The 20,515-nt window shown below is 36.2% G+C and overlaps 1 protein-coding gene and 1 pseudogene across 3 annotated transcripts; both read right to left on the bottom strand.

Annotated features, from left to right (window-relative positions):
• LOC124384123 (copine-3-like) lies at positions 1 to 15,721 on the bottom strand. Of its 3 annotated transcripts, XM_046846691.1 has the most exons (17): positions 15,617 to 15,721; positions 14,227 to 14,367; positions 13,948 to 14,127; positions 13,119 to 13,193; positions 12,138 to 12,209; positions 11,741 to 11,821; positions 10,660 to 10,749; positions 9,753 to 9,851; positions 9,570 to 9,656; positions 9,379 to 9,438; positions 9,146 to 9,279; positions 8,685 to 8,739; positions 8,551 to 8,602; positions 8,283 to 8,416; positions 3,127 to 3,363; positions 2,723 to 2,837; positions 2,344 to 2,484 (listed from the first exon to the last, which is right to left on the bottom strand). In XM_046846691.1, exons 2-16 carry the CDS (start codon positions 14,356 to 14,358, stop codon positions 2,727 to 2,729), a joined length of 1,599 nt encoding a protein of 532 aa, XP_046702647.1. In that variant the 5' UTR covers positions 14,359 to 14,367; positions 15,617 to 15,721; the 3' UTR covers positions 2,344 to 2,484; positions 2,723 to 2,726. The 3 variants fall into 3 exon arrangements, with proteins under 3 accessions (XP_046702644.1, XP_046702646.1, XP_046702647.1); XM_046846688.1 differs by lacking the exon at positions 2,723 to 2,837 and having other exon boundaries at positions 1 to 2,484; XM_046846690.1 differs by lacking the exon at positions 2,723 to 2,837 and having other exon boundaries at positions 1 to 2,484; positions 15,531 to 15,657.
• A 2,176-nt stretch (positions 15,722 to 17,897) lies between these two features.
• On the bottom strand, positions 17,898 to 19,282 carry LOC124383794 (annotated as a pseudogene).
• Positions 19,283 to 20,515: the final 1,233 nt, after the last annotated feature.

The following is a 20,515-nucleotide window of genomic DNA, read 5'->3' as shown; positions in this document are numbered from 1 at the left end:
TACATTTAACAGTTTATGCATTGATCACAACACATGCATAGAGTATTTCTGTTCAAACAGTCATGTACATTCCGGTTATGTCTGTGGCGGAATAACAGCATTGTGCAATAACAATATAGTTGGCACCATTCCAGTTCAATCACTCCTGAGATTGTAAATATCTTAATGGAATTTAGGACAGAACACAGATTTAGGCATTTACCAAATTACATGCAACAAAACAAACTCAAAATTTAAGAGAAGCAATAAAATGTGTTGATATAAGCTTAATATTATGGTAATCTAATATGGATTCTTAATTTGACAATGAACTAAAAACATACACAGTTTCCATACACAGTGAGACAGTCAGGTACAAAATGCAAGCAACATATAATGAAGCAACACAACAGATAAAGTCACACTGTGTAAATCAATTCTTTTAGTGTTGGCCATCTTTTGCATCAATCAAAATTAATCAGAATTTGCATTATTGTTTTCTAACAATTGCTTTGACATTTTTTAGACCAAACTCCATGTTTTAAAAACATTAAACAACACAAAAAACCCGACTATCTAAGTATCTAAGCAAAGTGATTGAATCACAACTAAACATGGAGGTATGCATAGTTAAATTTAAATAGCGATTATTAAAACTGGTATCAGTTCATTAATACTGTAATATGGCTTAGAGTCACTATATGGCTTATTCAAAAAATCCTAAATCCTTTAAAATCGGTTAAAGATTGCCAGTCATTAAACTGGAATACAGGCATAATTGTTAAACCTTGTTTTACCACAGTGACCATCCAAAGACAAATACGACCCATTTGAAATCTAATAATTCCTTGCACTGTAAAGTCAAAATGAGAAAGTGCAGAAATTATTTTTAAGAGTAATCAACAGTTACACTTATTTGTATCTAGAGGCAAATAAGCATAGCCAATTGACATAGTGGTATATCTGTTGGTCGTTAAAAGGAAACTGGAACAAACCCAGCAGACAAACAAATATTAACCTAAGCATAGAATCAAACCAGGAATCCTGTTGTGAGGGGGGCAACACTGCCAATTATGCCACTCTATGCCCAATCACATGCTATAAACAATTACAGCAAACTGTGAGATTAACATTATGGCACTTGGTTAGTCTAACTATTTAAAAGCAACATTTAACAATTAAAGTATTTTTTCATTAAAGCAACTTTGTAAACTGTGACAAATTAAAGAAAATCTTCTAAATTAATTTATAACATATAAAAAATATACCCAGTCTGAATAATAATTGTTGTAGCATTGCTGCAACCTGATGTATAAGGCAGAAAACAGTATTCAAGGTAACCAAAAATAGATAAAAAAAAATATACACATTTAAACCAGTATGTGTAAACATGCGCTTAGGCTTTGTTCACATTAGGAATTTTAGTCCTCAATTCAGATTTTTCTTTTTCCTTTCAGTTCACATTTGCATTTGTATGCAAGGGTGTAAACTAGGAATAGCAAACTGCAGCACATACCTGAAAACAAAATGTGACCAAATCAGAGTAAAAACATCTGTCTTTTGGGTTACACAAATTTCTGTGTCAGGTTTACGCAAAAGTAGCACTTGGGACACTTCAATTCTGTAATGTGAACATTACCTTGGTTACAGGATACTACTGATTCTGTGTCTGGTTCATTAAAGAGCAACTCAGAGCATTTGATTGCTGCAAAAACATATTCTGTTTTAAATAAACTTCCATTGTGTTCATTCACATGACTGAAAGCACACGTAACTATTGTTTTCAGGTGCTTGTAGTGGTGGAAAGTTATCTGGTATAAATGAAAAATTGAGGAGAGAGGAAAATAAAAACAAATAATAATAAAAAAAAAAATAACAGTGCAGATTTCCAAATCTTTTTTCTGCAGCAGAGACGAATCTTTCCACAGTTTTTATTTGCTTTCCTAAAATAAAATGCTTCAAAAAGTAGGAAAGTCATTCAGATCCATTTTGGAGTGGTAATTTTTATGTATTGTGCAGTCTGTTCTTTTCAAATTGCACTGCCTGAAGCTTGCAACTACTATTGATTTCCATTAAGCATGAAGTATACTTTTTTTTTTTTTTAGTAAATCTAAAGTGTAAATCTATGAAGTGGACTATCCAATTAATATAAACACCTGTTACCAATAGATATTAAAATGCTTTACACCAAATAATGTGTAAAGAGCTGCTCTTTTAAAATGGTAAGTTAGCATAGACTATAGATCTAATAATATACATTCTTAGAGTAACTCATTTAGCAAGAGTCCAGCATGCTGTACAGGACTAAAGCATGGACTGTAGCTGATGAGGTCTCTTACAGGTTGATGCAAAAGCAGCATGAAGCATTTAGCTTAATTTTTGCTCAGCAGAATCAGCTACAGGGGTACTTGAATTAAGAGGGCTGAGCTTCAGCATGTTGAAGAAATTAACAACCTGACCAGGAACCTCTGCCAGAACACTTTGTGCCAATGCCTCTTTAGGACCCTGCAAACACACAGAGACAGAGAGAAAATGAGAAAGTGGTGTTAAATGTGTAAATAGCATGATTAGAATGTTAGTGCTCATAAGGAGAGAAAGTCATTGTAGGCACCAAGAGATGTGAGGCCTTAAATCATTATTAATGGTACATTTTGCATTTCTCCACTCTATGCAACTTGTAGTGCATAGAAAAGCAAGGTTTAGTCAGCAGAGAGTTCAAAGAAGAAGACTACAATGGCCCTACATGTCTATGAAGGGGTTGGATCATGGGGAGGATGTAGTTTTTTAAATGTGAAGTAGGACACAAGTTGTTGAGGCAACTCTGCCAATACACACTGGGCAAGTGCTTCCCGGGGAGCCTGAAATGAGATGGAAAAAAGGAAAAAGCTGGCAAAGCAAACCACACAGTGAAGAGAGCATTATGTAAATATCTTTACATAATACTAAGTTACTAAAATTCATATTCAATGTCAGGTTTATTTTCTATGTACTATCTCCAATTGAAGGTACACTGAAAATCAGAGGGAAAATGGTTCAAGAGATTGGTTTTGTTTTGAAAGCAATGCACTAATGCACAAAACAACAGCAGCTTGAATGACAGGCATACCGCCAGACCAATCCAGCTGTCAGAACTCCAAGTTAACTTACATTCTGGAACTTTCTGTAAGGCACAAACTGCACAATGTCCCGTATGGCTGGCTCTCCAGATGGAGATTTTAAACGTCCATCGTCACCATCCAGGATCTCCATATCAGTGAAGTCAGCCCCGCCCACGCCCACAATTATGATGGACATGGGTAAATGGGAAGCAGCTACAATGGCAGCTCGGGTCTGATCCATGTCTGTGATCACGCCGTCCGTGATAATGAGCAGAACAAAGTATTGCTGTCTCACAAAGAATCACAGAGAGAATAAATGCAAAACTCTGTAAAATTCAAGGATTTATTTTATGTTCATGGAATACAATGACAAAATGTTCAATTCAGTTCCAATATCTAATTTATTTATATGACTGTATTTGGTTTCATTATTAAAATTTTATTTGCATAACTGCATAGTAGAAAATTCAAATACAATCGCATTATTAACAGCACAGGAACTTCCGGCTTTAACATGAACATGAATATTTTAATGCTCGTTTTAATACCTTCCTATTTCTATAGTAACAGCTGGTGGTGAGGAATGACTGTTTTACCAAAGCACTAATGAAATTAAAAAAAGATTCTGTCTTAAACATTCCATAACATGCATGTAGCTACAGTTAAAACCAGATATTTACATACACTTCAGAAAAAAACCTTTATTTCTTTACTGTCATACATTAAATGAGAGTAAACTTTTTCTGTTTTAAATCAATAAATATTAACATATTTTTTGCATTTGTTAAATGTCAGAATCGAGCGAGGGAGAATTTTTATGTATTTTTATTATCACTTTCATCAAAATCAGAAGTATACATACACTAAGTTTATCGTGCCTTTAAACAAAACAAAACAACAAAAAAAAACTCCAGATGATTCCATTCTGAGCTTAAGAAGCCTCTAATAGGTTAAATAGATTCCATTTGAGTTAATTGGTGACACACCTGTGGATGCATATAAAGGCACACCTCAAACACAGAGCCTTTTTCTTTGACATCATGGGGAAATCAAGAGAAATCCACCAAGACATCAGAAAAATAATTGTTGACCTCCACAAGTATGGCTCATCCTTAGGTGCAATTTCCAGATGCCTGAAGGTCCCACGTTCATCCGTTCAGACAATAATACGGAAGTATAAAAAACATGGGAATGTACAACCATCATACCGCTCAGGAAGGAGAGGGATTCTGAGTCCCAGAGAGGAACGTTTTTTGTTGTGAAATGTGCAAATCAACCCCAGCACAACAGCAAAAGATCTTGTGAAGATGCTGGCTGAAACTGGTAAGACAGTGTCATTATCCACAGTAAAACGAATACTGTACCGCCATGAGCTAAAAGGTTACTCTGGGAGGAGAAAGCCATTACTTCAAAACCACCATAAAAAAAAGCCAGACTACAGTTTGCAACTGCACATGAGGGAAAAAAAATCTTTATTTCTGGAGACATGTCCTGTGGTCTGACGAAACAAAAATTAAACTGTTCAGCCATAATGATAAACGGTATATTTGGAGGAAAAACGGCGAAGCTTTGAAGCCTCAGAACACCATCCCAACTGTCAAGTATGGGGTTGGTAATATAATGTTGTGGGGCTGCTTTGCTGCAGACAGGACTGGTGCACTTTACAAAATAGATGGCATCATGAGAAAAGAAAATTATGTGGATATATTAAAGCAACATCTGAAGACATCAGCCAGGAAGTTAAAGCTTGGGTGCAAATTGGTTTTCCAAATGGACAATGACCCCAAGCATACCTCCAAATTAGTTACAAAGTGGCTTAAGGACAACAAAGTCAAGGTATTGGAGTAGCCATCACAAAGCCCTGATCTCAATCCTATAGAAAATTTGTGGGCGGCACTGAAAAGGCGAGTGCGAGCAAGAAGGCCTACAAACCTGACCCAGTTACACCAGTTCTGTTAAGAGGAGTGGGCCAAAATTCCAGCAAACTATTGTAGAAAGCTTGTGGAAGGAAACGCAAAACGTTTGGCCCAAGTGAAACAGTTTCGGGGCAATTCCACCAAATACTAAGGAAGTGTATGTATACTTCTGACTTTGATGAAAGTGATAATAAAAATACATAAAAATTCTCCCTCGCTCGATTCTGACATTTAACAAATGCAAAAAATTTTAATATTCATTGATTTAAAACAGAAAAGGTTTACTCTGATTTAATGTATAACAGTAAAGAACTGTATAATGAGATTTCTATCACAGACATGCCACATACTCTTAGGCTAATAACAGAAATTAGATTTCTATTGCAGACACTACACATAATCTAAAGCTAATAAAAAAAAAACTTTCCGTGCTGAAATAGTAGTGTTCTGTAATTTAATCATTAATATTTATTTGGAATGAATTTTCATAGCAGTCAAAGTAAAAGCTTTCCAAAACAGAAAAGCATGGAATATGTAACGCTTTACAGCTCACAGTGCAACAAGATGCATTTTTATGTCATTCATTAAATATTTTTCTTATTATAATTTTAATTATTATAAATCAAGATCAAGTAATAGAGCATTTGCTGTTACTAATTTCTTCCTTAAAAACTCACACATTACTCTCATACACTACTCTCATAATCACACACTACTCTCATAATCACATACTACTCTCACACACTACTCTCCCACTACCCACACAATCACATACTACTCTCATACACTACTCTCATAATCACACACTACTCTCATAATCACACACTCTCATAATCACACACTACTCTCATAATCACACACTACTCTCCCACTACCCACACAATCACATACTACTCTCACACACTACTCTCATAATCACACACTACTCTCATAATCACACACTACTCTCATAATCACACACTACTCTCCCACTACCCACACAATCACATACTACTCTCATACACTACCCACACAATCACACACTACTCTCATAGTCACACACTACTCATACACTACTCTCCCACTAACCACACAATCACATACTACTCTCACACTACTCTCCCACTACCCACACAATCACACACTACTCTCATAGTCACACACTACTCATACACTACTCTCCCACTAACCACACAATCACATACTACTCTCACACACTACTCTCACAAATCATACACTACATTCCCACTACCCACACAATCACATACTATTCGCATACACCACTCTCATAATCACTCTACTCTCATAAATCACACACTACTCTCCCACTACCCACACAAACATGCACTACTCTCCCACTACTCTCACAATCACACATTACTCCCTTACTACTCTCACACTCTGCCGAAATAGTAGTGTTCTGTAATTAAATCAGTAATATTTATTTGGAATTAATTTTCATATTATTTCATATTATTATTATAAAAGTTCAAGATAAAGCGAGAGAGCGGTTGCTGTGACCAATTTCTTCCTTAAACACTCACACACCCTACCCACACACTCATACCCAACCCTACCCACACGCTCATACCCTACCCGCACGCTCATACCCTACCCGCACGCTCATACCCTACCCGCACGCTCATACCCTACCCACACACGCCATACCCTACCCACACACGCTCATACCCTACCCACACACTTATACCCTACCCTACCCACACGCTCATACCCTACCCTACCCACACTCATACCCTACCCCACCCACACGCTCATACCCTACCCTACCCACACGCTCATACCCTACCCACATACTCATACCCTACCCTACCCACACACTTATACCCTACCCACATACTCATACCCTATCCTATTCACACACTCATACCCTACCCTACCCAACCACTCAGTCCCTACCCTACCCACACTCATACCCCTACCTACCCACACACTCATACCCTACCCTACCCACACACGCCATACCCTACCCTATTCACACGCTCATACCCTACCCACACTCATACCCCACCCACACACTCATACCCTACCCTACCCACACACTTATACCCTACCCCACCCACACGCTCATACCCTACCCTATTCACACACTTATACCCTACCCTACCCAACCACTCAGTCCCTAACCTACCCACACACTCATACCCTACCCTACCCACACACCATACCCTACCCTATTCACGCTCATACCCTACCCTACCCGCACACTCATACCCTACCCTACCCACACTCATACCCTACCCTACCCACACGCTCATACCTACCCTACCCACACGCTCATACCCTACCCTACCCACACGCTCATACCCCTACCTACCCACACACTCATACCCCACCCTACCCACACACTCATACCCTACCCACACACCATACCCTACCCACACCTCATACCCTACCCACACACACTCATACCCTACCCACACACCATACCCTACCCCACCCACACACTCAGTCCCTACCCTACCCACACACGCCATACCCTACCCTATTCACACACTCATACCCTACCCTACCCACACACGCCATACCCTACCCTACCCTATTCACACGCTCATACCCCACCCTACCCACACACTCATACCCTACCCTACCCACACACTTATACCCTACCCACACACTCATACCCCACCCTATTCACACACTTATACCCTACCCTACCCAACCACTCAGTCCCTAACCTACCCACACACTCATACCCTACCCTACCCACACACTCATACCCTACCCTACCCACACTCATACCCTACCCTATTCACACACTCATACCCTACCCTACCCACACACTCATACCCTACCCTACCCACGCTCATACCCTACCCTACCCACACACGCTCATACCCTACCCTACCCACACGCTCATACCCTACCCTACACACACGCTCATACCCTACCCTACACACACGCTCATATCTCACCCTTCTCATACACTCATACCCTACTTTCACACACATACCCAACCCACACACTCATACCCTACTCACACACTGATGAAAAATCAACTTCAGGATGGAAATGGCCTGGTTTATGTTGGGACTTATTTAACCACTACATGACTGATTATTCTGCATGTATAATATAATAATAATACATACAGTGAAGAATCTTGTATGTAATGAAGTAACCAAGTTATGCATGATGGTGCATGATGAGTTTGTTTTACTGATTCTGAGTCTGACATAATAACTATTATGATATCATGACGTACTGGATTTGTGCACGAGATTTTCATTTAAATGGGAAAAGTGCTTTTAAAGTGAATTAGGAGTAGTAGTGGTTCTGAATTGATACTCACATTAGCTGTGTTCTGCTGTTTTGCCTGCTGGGCAAAGTTGCTCACATGTCTGATAATGGGAGCAAAATTTGTGGGCCCATACAGTTTGACCTGGGGCAGACATGACCTGTAAGCTTCCACCATGCCCTCTACTCCTACAGTAGTAACATCACACACATACACCAAACATCATCATCATCATCTACCATTTTCCCTTCTGCTTTATTACTCTATATCTACAGGAGTTTATTTTCCTGATATCTATGTAAGAATTATTTCTATTACGTACCAACACAGAATGGATTAGCTGGGTTAAAGTTAAGTGGAAACTCGTGAGACACCTGTAAAACACATTATGAATAATTTGTTAATATTTGATTACCTTAATTAAGATGGCTAAAATGAGAATATTTTCATATTGACCTGCCAATTTGGGGGGACCTGTGCTCCAAACCCAAAAGCTGGGAACAATTTGTCACTGAAAAAAAAAAAAAGATAGCATTTTTTAAATAAAATACAAAACAACCCTCCATCAAGTTTTTTTAATGAAATTTGCACTTGATTTTGGGGATGGAAAAGTTCAAAACACTTAGTGGAACCTTTCAGACATTTTCTTATATTATATTATATTATATTATATAATATTAGATTAGATTAGAACTATGTTTTCTATAAACAAAAAAGCTTTAGTTGTGCTTTCTGTTTTAGCTCTGTACCAGTGTTATTGTGAAAATGTGTGAATTGTTCACCCAGCAAGACTCACAACCTACTGAACTATATAAGTCAGTATCTTTTCTATGTAATGGTGATAAACGAGATCCCAGATGTGTTGTTTTTGGAACTAAAATAGTTTCAATGTATTAGATTTAATTCTTGCAATTCACCTGTCATAATCCTGAATTACCAAGCCAACAGACCAGATAGCAGAAAGGTACTCATTGACCCCATTGGGACTGATGTAATGCAAAGAGTCAGGAGACTTTGGATCACCATTTGACCCTGTGAAGTCCACTCCAACCTGCAACAGAGAAAGCATGAGAGATGCTAGCCTGATAGTTAAGATCCAAACTTGCTATATTCCAATAAAAGTCTTTATTTATGACTGAAACAGACTTACAATGAAATTAATCTGGCAGCCACCCATGATATAATCCAAAAATGTGTACTCCTTCACAACCTAAGCCATAAACGAGGAAACTATTTTAATACAATAGTGAAAATACATTTAAAACACAGCAACAGCAGTGCATAAATACTGTGAATAAAAGCAGCTAGTTTAAGAAGAAGAAGAGACGACAGATACAATACCTGGCAGAGTTTTACACTCACAACACCAGAATTCTTATAGTTCTTCTTCTTCTGTTGTTTCTTTATGTTCACACAGTCAAACTCTGCCTGTAGGGCAAGACATATCCGGTTTGACAAACAGAAACAGAACATAATCATATTTAACATCTGCGAAGGTAAAAGCATTTTCAAGGATGCTTTTACCGGAGACATGCGTGTAGCTTCCTGTAGGCGTTTCATATTGGTCTCGAAAATCCCAATAAGGTCATGTGACCCGTCGTTGTCATAGTCATAACATTCCACCTATGGAGAAATCAAAGTAACAGTGTGACCATCTAAATCTCACTTTCTCACGTCACACTGAAACAGTAAGCCAGTCAATAAGAAGGCATGCATCAGCACCAAACTAAGAACCATAGATATCTATGATTGACACAAATATCTATGATTCTTTCTATGATGTACATGTGTACAAGTAGTAATGGATTGAAAATTTATTATGATGCTTAATAAGCAACAGCAGGACAATTTCACAGGAGTATAAACAGTAGCACAAGACAGGGTAATATTAGTTATGACATCAGCAATGTAATGTATATATTTAATAACATATGATACATGATTTGAAATTATAACAAAAAAGGCACCATATTAAGCACAGTATACAGATATCCGATATGAATACCCAATGAGAACTGGAATAGTGTTGGGTGTATAAACCAACTGAATTAATAAAATGAAGCACACCAATTCAGGACAGTGTTAAAATATCAATGCAAGAAAAATGAAATAACTGCACTACTCTAGTGGAAACATTTAGGAACATTAAATTTATTGCATGTGATATATTTAAACTCAACTGAACAACCACTTTATCACAGGCGTCTTTCCTTTTTGAGACGTTTGGAAATAAACAAAGAAAAACAACAAAGTATTACCGGACAAACAATAAACATCTGAATTATTAACAACTGCATGCATTCATTCATTAACTTAAAATGAGTTCAAGGTTTATAACCAACCAGAACAAACCAGATTAAGTGCATTAAATCCAATTAAAATGTCTGAACAAAATACATTATGGTCTTTGGCTAATGTAAGGATACACTACCTTGATGGGTTTCTCCATATCTCCTCCACAGAGAGACCGCAGAGGGATTTTAAATGGTCTCCAGCAAGGGTTAAGGTTATTCTTCACCACCTAGGATAACACAATGAAAGTTAGATTCGTCTTCTTTAGTCACCAGAATATTTATTTAGCAAGTATCCAGATACTAATTATATAATATAATTATATAATATAAAATATTGATATATATATATATATATATATATATATATATATATATATATATATATATATACACACACACACACACACACACACACACACACATATATATATATATAAAAAATCATAATTTAACTATATTATATGCGTACAGTCACTGAAATAAATGGGAATGTTGAGTTGACATTAAAGATAAAGTAACTCAATCATTCTGTACAACTGTGGTGAGCAGAAAAGCACCTCAGAATCCACATTTTGTTCTGATGATTATGGATTTCTGCTGAGGCACAGATGGTAGGGTCAGAATTTGGTCCCCACTGTAGGAATCCAAAGACCCAACCTGTCTTCGATAAACAGTTCACTCTGAATGAATTAGTGTAATGGTGTAGGGAATGTTTTCTTTTCACCATTAATATTAATAAATTACTACTTGAATCCAGTATTCTATTTAAATCTTCGCTGGTTATGTGCATCTTTTCATGACCACAATGTCCAATTAACTGCATCATCTAATGGCTACTTTCAGTATGATAATGCACAATGTCACAAATCAAATGTAATCTCAAATCGGTTTTGTGAACATCACAATCAGTTCAGGGTTCTTCAAAGGCCTTTCCAGTCACAAGATCTGAATCGAATAGAACATGTTTGGAATGTGATAGAATGAGAGAATCATAGGATGAAAGCACACTTGAAATATTTGCCGTTTTGTTTGATGAAATAATGTCAACATAGATCTGAATCTAAAATTAATGTTTCATTTAGCTTGTGGAATCCACACCACAAATGAGGCTATTTTGAGAGCAAAAGGATGCCCTACCCAGTATTAGTTTAGTGTTTCTAATAAAGTGCTCAGTCAATGTAAAATGCCATTTTTTCCATTTCCTGCAGCGAATTATACCTCAGTTCTGTGGGCAAGCTGCCACCCTGAGTCCGATTGCCTGAAGAATTCCAGGTAGGGGTCAGATTTTCCAAAGAAATCCTGCAAACATCAATTTTTTTTAATCATAAAACTTTTACAGCTTTGTTGATTAAAAATGAAAATTAACTTCACTTTAATAGAAAATTGATGCTGTGATACAATTTCACATAACATTTAAAATGCCTCTAATAAATTAATGCCAATAAAACATATACATTAGGCACTCTCTGGATTCAAGAGTGAATTTATTATTCTTGAAACTTTAGAATTTAAATAATGAAATACATTTTAATAACTAGCCTTCACTCTAATGCAAAAAAAATGTTAAATTAAAGATTAAAATGTTTAAAGTTAAAGCATTAAAGTTATATCTTACCTTTTTATCCAGTTTTCTGGCCTCAACTTCAAAATTCACCACCCTATTATCCTTGATTTCCTCTGCAATGATCTTGAACCAAAACATTTTCAACAGAAGAAAAACAAGATAAGCTTAAACCTGGATGAGATAAAACTGCCTGGTCTCTACAAATCCTGCAACATAACCTAGCATTCTAGTCTCTCGTTTTATTCCCAGTTTGGTCTTTTGCCAGTTCGTACTTACTACTTAACTCTAGGAAGGGCTCTAAAGGCTTTTAAATGCTTGCTCAGAGACATGTTAAGTCAATTGCCACATTTTTTAATCTCTGACAGGAAGACACATTCCATCCCAAACTCCTGGTTATGGATGGCTGTAGGGTTTGTGGGATCTGAACTTTCCAACAATAGGGTAAAACCCACAAGTTTTCAGCAGTGCTGTCCTTCTGCCACATCAGATTAAGACTATATTTACATTACATTAGAAGAAATTTGAAACTAAAAATCTTTTCTTACAAATACATCTCATGTAACATGGTGTACAAAGATTATGTTTGGTAGACTTCATCTTTAAGGTAATGTATAAAACTGGTTTCTGGATGAAAAATTATGAAATATGATGGTGCAGGTAAAAATTTAAAGTTGAACAATTAAGGAGGTGAAAAAGAACAACACAATTGGTCAGATCAGACAAAGATACACACACACACACACACACACACACACACACACACACACACACACACACACACACACACACACACACACACACAGCTTTAATTTCTCAAATGAAACCGAATCAGATAATGAGCAAGCAAATATAGCAAAACAACCTGCAGCGTAAAGGTTCCTCCATTATTATTTACGCCAGTGAGTAACTTCACCATAATTAATTACACCATGAGTCATCAAACAAGTTCATCAATGGCATGTACATACAAATACCAACCGATCATAGATTTCTTTATGTCATATTAGTGCAGTATAATAAGCTAATATTTACCGTAATAGTTCCTTTTCCTGCTGGTCTTTTATTCTTCAAGATCAGTGGTCTGGTCAGCTTTCCACTGGACACAATCTGTGTTTAAACAACAAATACAAAAAATAAATAAATAAATAAATAAATAATTTTAGAAGAAAATATTTGTATTTACACACACACACACACACACACACACACGATATTTTGAGACAAATATGTCTTTGAGGGAGAAGCTCAACCGGTTAGTTAAATTATCTCTGGGGTGGGGATTGTATTTGGAGGTTAGCACCTTAGTCATTTCTCTGCAAATAGAGTTGAACATAATACTTTACAACTTTCCTGTAAACGTTTCCTTTATATATTACTTTTCATCTCTTCATTTTTATAAACCCTACTGAATAATGGCAATTCAACAACTGAGGTGACCGCTCTGTGGTACTCCTCTATTTTCTTTCTGAACAAAAAAAAAACTTCCTAAAGTGAACCAGGGAAACATTTGTGCTAATAAGTTACAGGCACAAGTAATTGAGCATAAGCACTAGCTCTTGTGGTGTCTGTTACACTCAGGCATGGGCACAAACATGTTATATTGCTTGAATTTTAAGTTGCCTATAAGTCAAATCCAGTCTTTACTATTTTTAGACAGAGACTGTAGATCAGTGCATGCATGCATTCTTCAATTAATGTTTTTCCTGAGTGAAAGTGAAAGTAACTATACATAACTACACAAACATCAATGAAACCGAGTTAAATGGATACGAGTAGACAATGTAAAATCAAAAATTACAAAGCAGTGGAGTATTATTTAGGGATTTATGCTAAATCAACAGTAAACAGCAGATTTTCTCACCTGACCCAAGGTACACTCCAACTCCCCAAGAAAGTCATCGTCGCTCAGATCAATGGTTTTGTTGTCAATATCATAAATACCAAATCTAAGTTTCTGTACAATTTCAAATTGATAATCGATGAGGAACTTCTTGGCAAATTTAGGATTCAGGCAATTTTGAATTTTCTCTGTGCGTCCCACCTAAGAAGCCAAAAGCATTTCATTTGTTATAAAATGGTTATAAAAAGTGCTGTTTGCCTAATGTCTGGCCTTAAAGTATGCCAGGTCTTACACACTTACCTCAAACCAGTGATTTCCTGATGAATTCACTAGCAGAACACACAGGGGGTCAGACTTCGAGGTCACATCCTTGTCCAAAAGGTTTTCACAGGAGACTGTGAGTTCCACTTTGGTCACACACTGCGTCGCCATTGAAGGAAGCTTTGAAACAACATGCAGCAATTAATAGTTGAATGGAAAATGTTTAGTTCGTAAGTATATTACATAGCTTCTGGTTTCAATAACCAAAGTCTACCTCCTATACCTCCCTAGGAGTTGTGTAGTAATTTGGGAAGTTACACAACACTGAAACAGTTTATCATCTTCCTTAATCACACAACTTAGGTTTTATCTCCAGGTACTGGTGCTTACACAGAGGTTGCACTAACAATCCTTAGCTTTCAGTTATATTCCAGTGCCTTTGGATGCAAATCATTCAAAATTAAGATGCAATTGTTTATACGCATAACACACCCGCCTGACAACCTGCCTATTGACTGTCATATTAAATATAAACAAAACACTGACTCTTCTATGTGCAAAATGCTGCCTGAAAGTTTACCTCAACTTCCTGAGCTGCTAAACTCAGGTTACCTTGTGGTATTTCACATCTTCTCCTAGTGTTTGCTTGAGGTTTAAAGAATTTCCTCTCAATTCTCAAAAACATGGCGCTATTGTTTGTTAATGATCAGCTACTCTACATTGTCACTAGGAATAAATCAATTTGTGTGTTGTGTCCTGATTGTGCATAGTATATATTTACAAGATCCACTTGTAAAACCTGACCATAATAAATAAATGACTTTGAAAAATTTTCGGTTTTTTTTATTTGCATTAAACATATTCAATGTGATGCACTAGTATGCTTGGCTCATATTTTGCCCAGTCTTATAGTGCGCAACGACAGCTGGTTCATAACAACATATTGTTAATTATGTTAATATTCATCATATTGACTCCTAACACACTTGTTTCAAAGTCAAATAATTGATTAGTTTGATGTTTTAGCTCAGATAGTAGTTGGAGCTGAAGCAGCTGATTTGACACAGATGGGTGAATGTCAGTATACGAACATTAGCGACTGCTGCTGTGAGGATTAAATATGCGGAGTATTCTGGCCATTGTGAGTCTCGAAAATCTTTTACTTATCGACCTAAGTGAATAATTCAGCACAAATAATTGCAGAATCGTTTATTATCAGCTTGCAGTTAAAATAAACATGTTTTGCTAACGCCTCCCTCAGCTTTCACTTCAAAACTTCTAAATGTACTGAATATAGGTTAAAGTGGCTAACCTCAAATTTGTGTTTAGACATTTACGCTTACCTTTTTTCAGCTCAGATAGATTCAATCGAAGGCTAGGGAATGGCTGGATAAATACACTAAAAATGCAGCTAGTTCCTTAAACTTACCAGTGTTTCTGTTTTCTGAAGAGAAAGATTTCAGCTCCACTCCCTGTTCACAGAGCAGACTCCCCTATTGACAGTGCGCATGCGCAGACCGCTTGCTTTATGGGCGTTTGGAAATAAGTCTCAGTGCAGAGGTGTAGTGACGTGGTGCTCTGCCCGCGGTCATTTTCCGCGACAAACTAAAGCAAAATAGTCCGTTTTTGAATGACTTTCTCATAACAGTGTGTGCCAAAGAATGCGTTTTTTAAATTAGCAATGACCTGCACGTCGCATGTTTATCGTTTATAGTTAATGTTGTCTTTTTTTCTTATCCTCTTTAGAATTTTTAATAGTTCACTGTATATTGCCCCCCCTCCCCCATTTCTGTCTAGAGTAAATATTGAGTGCAAAGTCCTCTGAAGAATCCTGTAAAAGAAAACAGTGGCAGTTAAATTATAAAAAATATTCACATTATCACCCATGTATGTTTCTTTGTAAGCAGATGTTACTATAGAAACGATGACGTGATAACACCTAATACGTCATTGCTACGAACATCTCTTTTAGATAAGAGCCAGAACTATTTTCAGAGCCATGCTCTTATAGAAATGATGAAATAATAACCGCTGTTCTTTAGATCCTAAGTTTCTATTATATATATAAAAAAATTACATTCTTTTAATCATGTATATATTGGTGCAATTTCAGCTGTAGGTGTCATCAGGGGAATGTGACCAGCATGTTAGTAATAGTAGTCAGTGCTGTGAAAATAAATCCTTAGGGACGATAAGATAAATCACTATAAAAATGACAGCTTAATAAAATGATTTTCTGGCTTGCAGCTGTACTTTACAATGTCAAGTGTACTTTTGTCTTATTACATTTGTTATACAACAGCATTTAAAAGAACATGATATACAATTACATCCCAGATTATTGTATATTTGGGATTTCTAAAGATGTCGTCATTTTGGGTTTCTTCCATGTTCTCCCGTTTCCAAAAACATACTGATAGGTAGAATGATAAATTGCCCCAGGACTGGTGTATTGTGACCTCAGTATTAGAATGGCATATCACTGACCACTAGTATTTCACAGACCATGCAGACCAGATTTTTTTATTTACAGTACATCATCTGTTAGATCTGACCACACAGGCCAGCCTTCACTCCTCACATGGAGCTCTACCCGTCCCGAGGTATCATGAGGTTGTTCCGGCTCCAGTTGTATCCCACCTAATGAAGATTATGGACATTTAAAGAGTAAATGCTGAGCCCGCATAGATCCCGAACCATCTACAAATGTACTAGCACCCTTTGTATCCCACATCATGTCGAGTTTTGACATTTAAAGGCTCTGGCATGGAGTATTCGCTGTTGGATCTGTGATGATCTCAGATGTTGAGCTATTTTATGATTTGCTCAACTCATACAGACAACTGACTGTATAAGACTGTGGAAAGTACATTGCTCATAATCACACACTCCAGTGCTCATAATAGTTCTTTCTCTCTGGTGTTTTGTATCATTTTTAATATTTATAATCACAATCTTGATGTCATCCAAACAAGGATGGGTTCCCCTTTTAAATCTGGTTCCTCTCAAGTTTTTTTCCTTATACAATCTAAGGGAGTTTGTCCTTGCCACAGTGCTGCAGTTTTGTAGATGCTATGTTAGATAAGTATGTTCAAATATACACATAAAACAGCTTCTTTATTATATAGTCAAACTAAAACTTCAATAAATAAATAGATAATAAATGTCTTTTGGTAAAACTCAGGTAAGTATTTATTTTCTTGTATATTTCTTTTATCACAAAGAGATAAATACTAAAGCATAACATTAAAAAGAGATCACATGAATAAAAAAAAAAGAAAAAGTATAGACGAGCAATGAGATAGTAAATGTTAAGACCCAAATTGATGTTCATTTTCACTTAAAATTTCCCTTTAAGATATTTAAAATTTCTTTAAGTTCTTTGTTTTGCATCCTCAGCATGGAGACTCGGTTTTCTAAATATTTAACAGATTCCTTTTGCTTCGACTTTCTTTAGCCGCATACCTGCAAAAAGCATAAGTGAAAAAGGTAAAATATCACATTCACTGGTTCAGTGCAGCAAATCAGCTCTGTAAGAAAACAACCTTACACACACACACAATGTTTTTAAGCTATCTTTACAATGTTTAAGATATAAAACTATAGAAGCAACACATCTGAGCCTTTTCTGGAGGTGCGAGCAGTGACTAAACATTCATCAGTGACTCAGATCCATTCAGTAAAAGAGAAAAGTCTCCAATGTATGATTTCTAACTGTTCATTTTGTGACACTACAGGTCTCTCAAGGCCTTGAGTTCTTCGATGGGTGTCTTGTTTTGATTTTCTGAAACGGCAACACGATTCTCAAGACATTTTACATACTGTACTCTTTCTTCTTCCAGTGACATTCCTGTGCAGCTTCCCTGGAAGCGATATGCTTGTTCTAGTTTACTATGTATCGCAAATATTTTTAAGATACAGTAGTTTAAAAACCACTTTGCTAAGCAAGGACTTTTACTTCAGATTTGACCCTTTTCTTTTTGTTTTTTGTTTTTCTTTTCATTGACCTAGAGCAATTTCTAGAACTCGAGTCTTACCTGTTCTTCATCAGGCGGAGATCCTTCTTCCATGAGGCATCCTCACAAAGTTTCTGAGAGTTGTGCAGTGGGGCTGGTGAGCTCGCCATCACTACATCCTGCTGCAGGCTGGCGTTGGTAGAACAGATCTGATATGTCGACACGTCTCCAGTAGCAGCTAAAGTAACCCACACACAAACAAATGAAACTACAGTCAGGAGCATGTTCTATATATAATTTTCAAATTAATTTAAACATGATTATTTATTTTGTGCGAAAATGAAACTGTCAGAAAGTTTATTGAGCTCTGCCTTGTTAATAAGCAGTGAGGGTTTTTTATACTGATGGACCAAAACAACTGTACAAAACAGGAGTACAAAAGTACTCACTGATCATGGTAAGGAGTCTGTTTTTTACAGAATATTTAAATTGTTAATTATTGTTATTAGCTTAAACAAACCAAGAACATGCCAGTTCATAAACAAATATTAAATCACCACAATAACTTTCAGAGTAAACGCTCCCTTCACATGTAAAATGATATGATAGAAAAGTAACTGAACCAGAGAGAGAGAGAGAGAGAGAGAGAGAGAGAGAGAGAGTTGTACATAAACATAAAATAGCTAATGTGCTTTTCATTTAACTGAATAAACGGTAAGTGTGTACCATAATTTTTTTCCCTTGTCTCTCTTACAGTGTATAGTATTTGGACACACTGCCCCTGCTATAAATGTGTCTCACTGTGTGTGGCACAGGACAAAAGCAGGGCCATGATGGAGGCATCTGGAGAGGACACAGTGAGATTCTGATAATGAGGCTCACTGCTGCCAATCTGGATCCCACCCACAGGATTTATGGTCTCTAGAGGCAAAGAAATTCATTCCTACCACAAATACATTGGATAAAAAATAACAGATTATTTTTATTTTTTATAATTAAATACTTGGTATAACTCTTTTTTTTATTATTATTATTATTATTGGTGCTGCAGTAGGCAGGTGCATAAACACTAGAGGGAGCAGTTTGCTTACCCAAACACTTTTCTGTGACTCTTCTGAGCGCAGGTAAAATGGAACCATGCTGATTCAGATTTTGCCTACAACACAAAAACATTTCTGTTTTACATGATGTTTTCTAAATTTACCTCAAAAAATTATTAAAAAACAAAACAAAAAAAAAAGCTGTTACCTGTTGGAGCAACCTGGAACAATACTATCCTCTTTGCCTCTCTCAATCGCTGCTGCCTAAAAAAAAAAAAAAAACATTTATTGCTTTATGAGTTTTTCTTTTGTAGAATCACAAAATACAAAATACTTTCACCTGATAAAATGTACACAAAATGTACAACATATTAGTAATGATTCAAATTTATAATTAATTGTTGGCCAGAAAATGAAAATGCATGACCAGAGCAAAACCAATTAAAATGAAATTAAAATTTTCTAAATTAAAATTACATTTCTGAATTTCTAAATCTAAAAGCTTCACAAATAATTACATCTGTATTCTTTATCAGTTTTATTCACCACTATTTAAAAATGTCTCTATTAATTATTTTTACATGCACATTTATTTCTCTCTTATGTCATTATGCCAACAACAATGAAGACAAATAACAAATTCATGAGCGTGGCTTTAATTCCTGAAAAACACAATATGATATGAATATATGGCTAAATTAGTGCATTTAATTTAATTATATATTGTTTTATTCGTTTTCTCATTTTGGGAGAATTTAAAGAAAACAACTGTGAACAAAGCAACACTACAACACCTGACCATAACACATAACAAAACAACATGTATTATTGAACTGCAGATTTATTTTCTCTTTTGCTGGTATAATTTCCACTCATTTGTTAATGCTTTCCATTAGACTTTGGAGCGTAGTGGTGGGAAATTGTACTGATTTTTCCACAAGAGCTTTAGTGATGTAGCCTCTGATGTCTTGGATGCTGACTTCCTAGATGAATTTGTTCACAATAAATATTTGTATCCATGGATGTATTCTTCTATAATAAAAGAGAAGACAAGGAATACATTATTGTGTGACAATTTTGTTTGCATGTAAATATAAGTGAAATTGATTGATACATCTGTGTGTGTGTGTGTGTGTGTGTGTGTGTGTGTGTGTGTGTGTGTGTGTGTGTGTGTCAGATTTTACATGTCAGTGGTAGAAAAGTAATGAGACATTATTCTTAAAAGTATAGACACTATGTAAAAATATCAATTAAATGTAGAAGTATTAAGTTAAAATGTACAAAAGCATAAGTTAAAGAAAAAAAGTTTGTAATGAGAATAAATTATTGTTA

Source organism: Silurus meridionalis, chromosome 4 (genome assembly GCF_014805685.1).
Source record: "Silurus meridionalis isolate SWU-2019-XX chromosome 4, ASM1480568v1, whole genome shotgun sequence".
Lineage (NCBI taxonomy): Eukaryota > Metazoa > Chordata > Actinopteri > Siluriformes > Siluridae > Silurus > Silurus meridionalis.
This window is presented reverse-complemented; position numbering and strand designations above follow the sequence as displayed.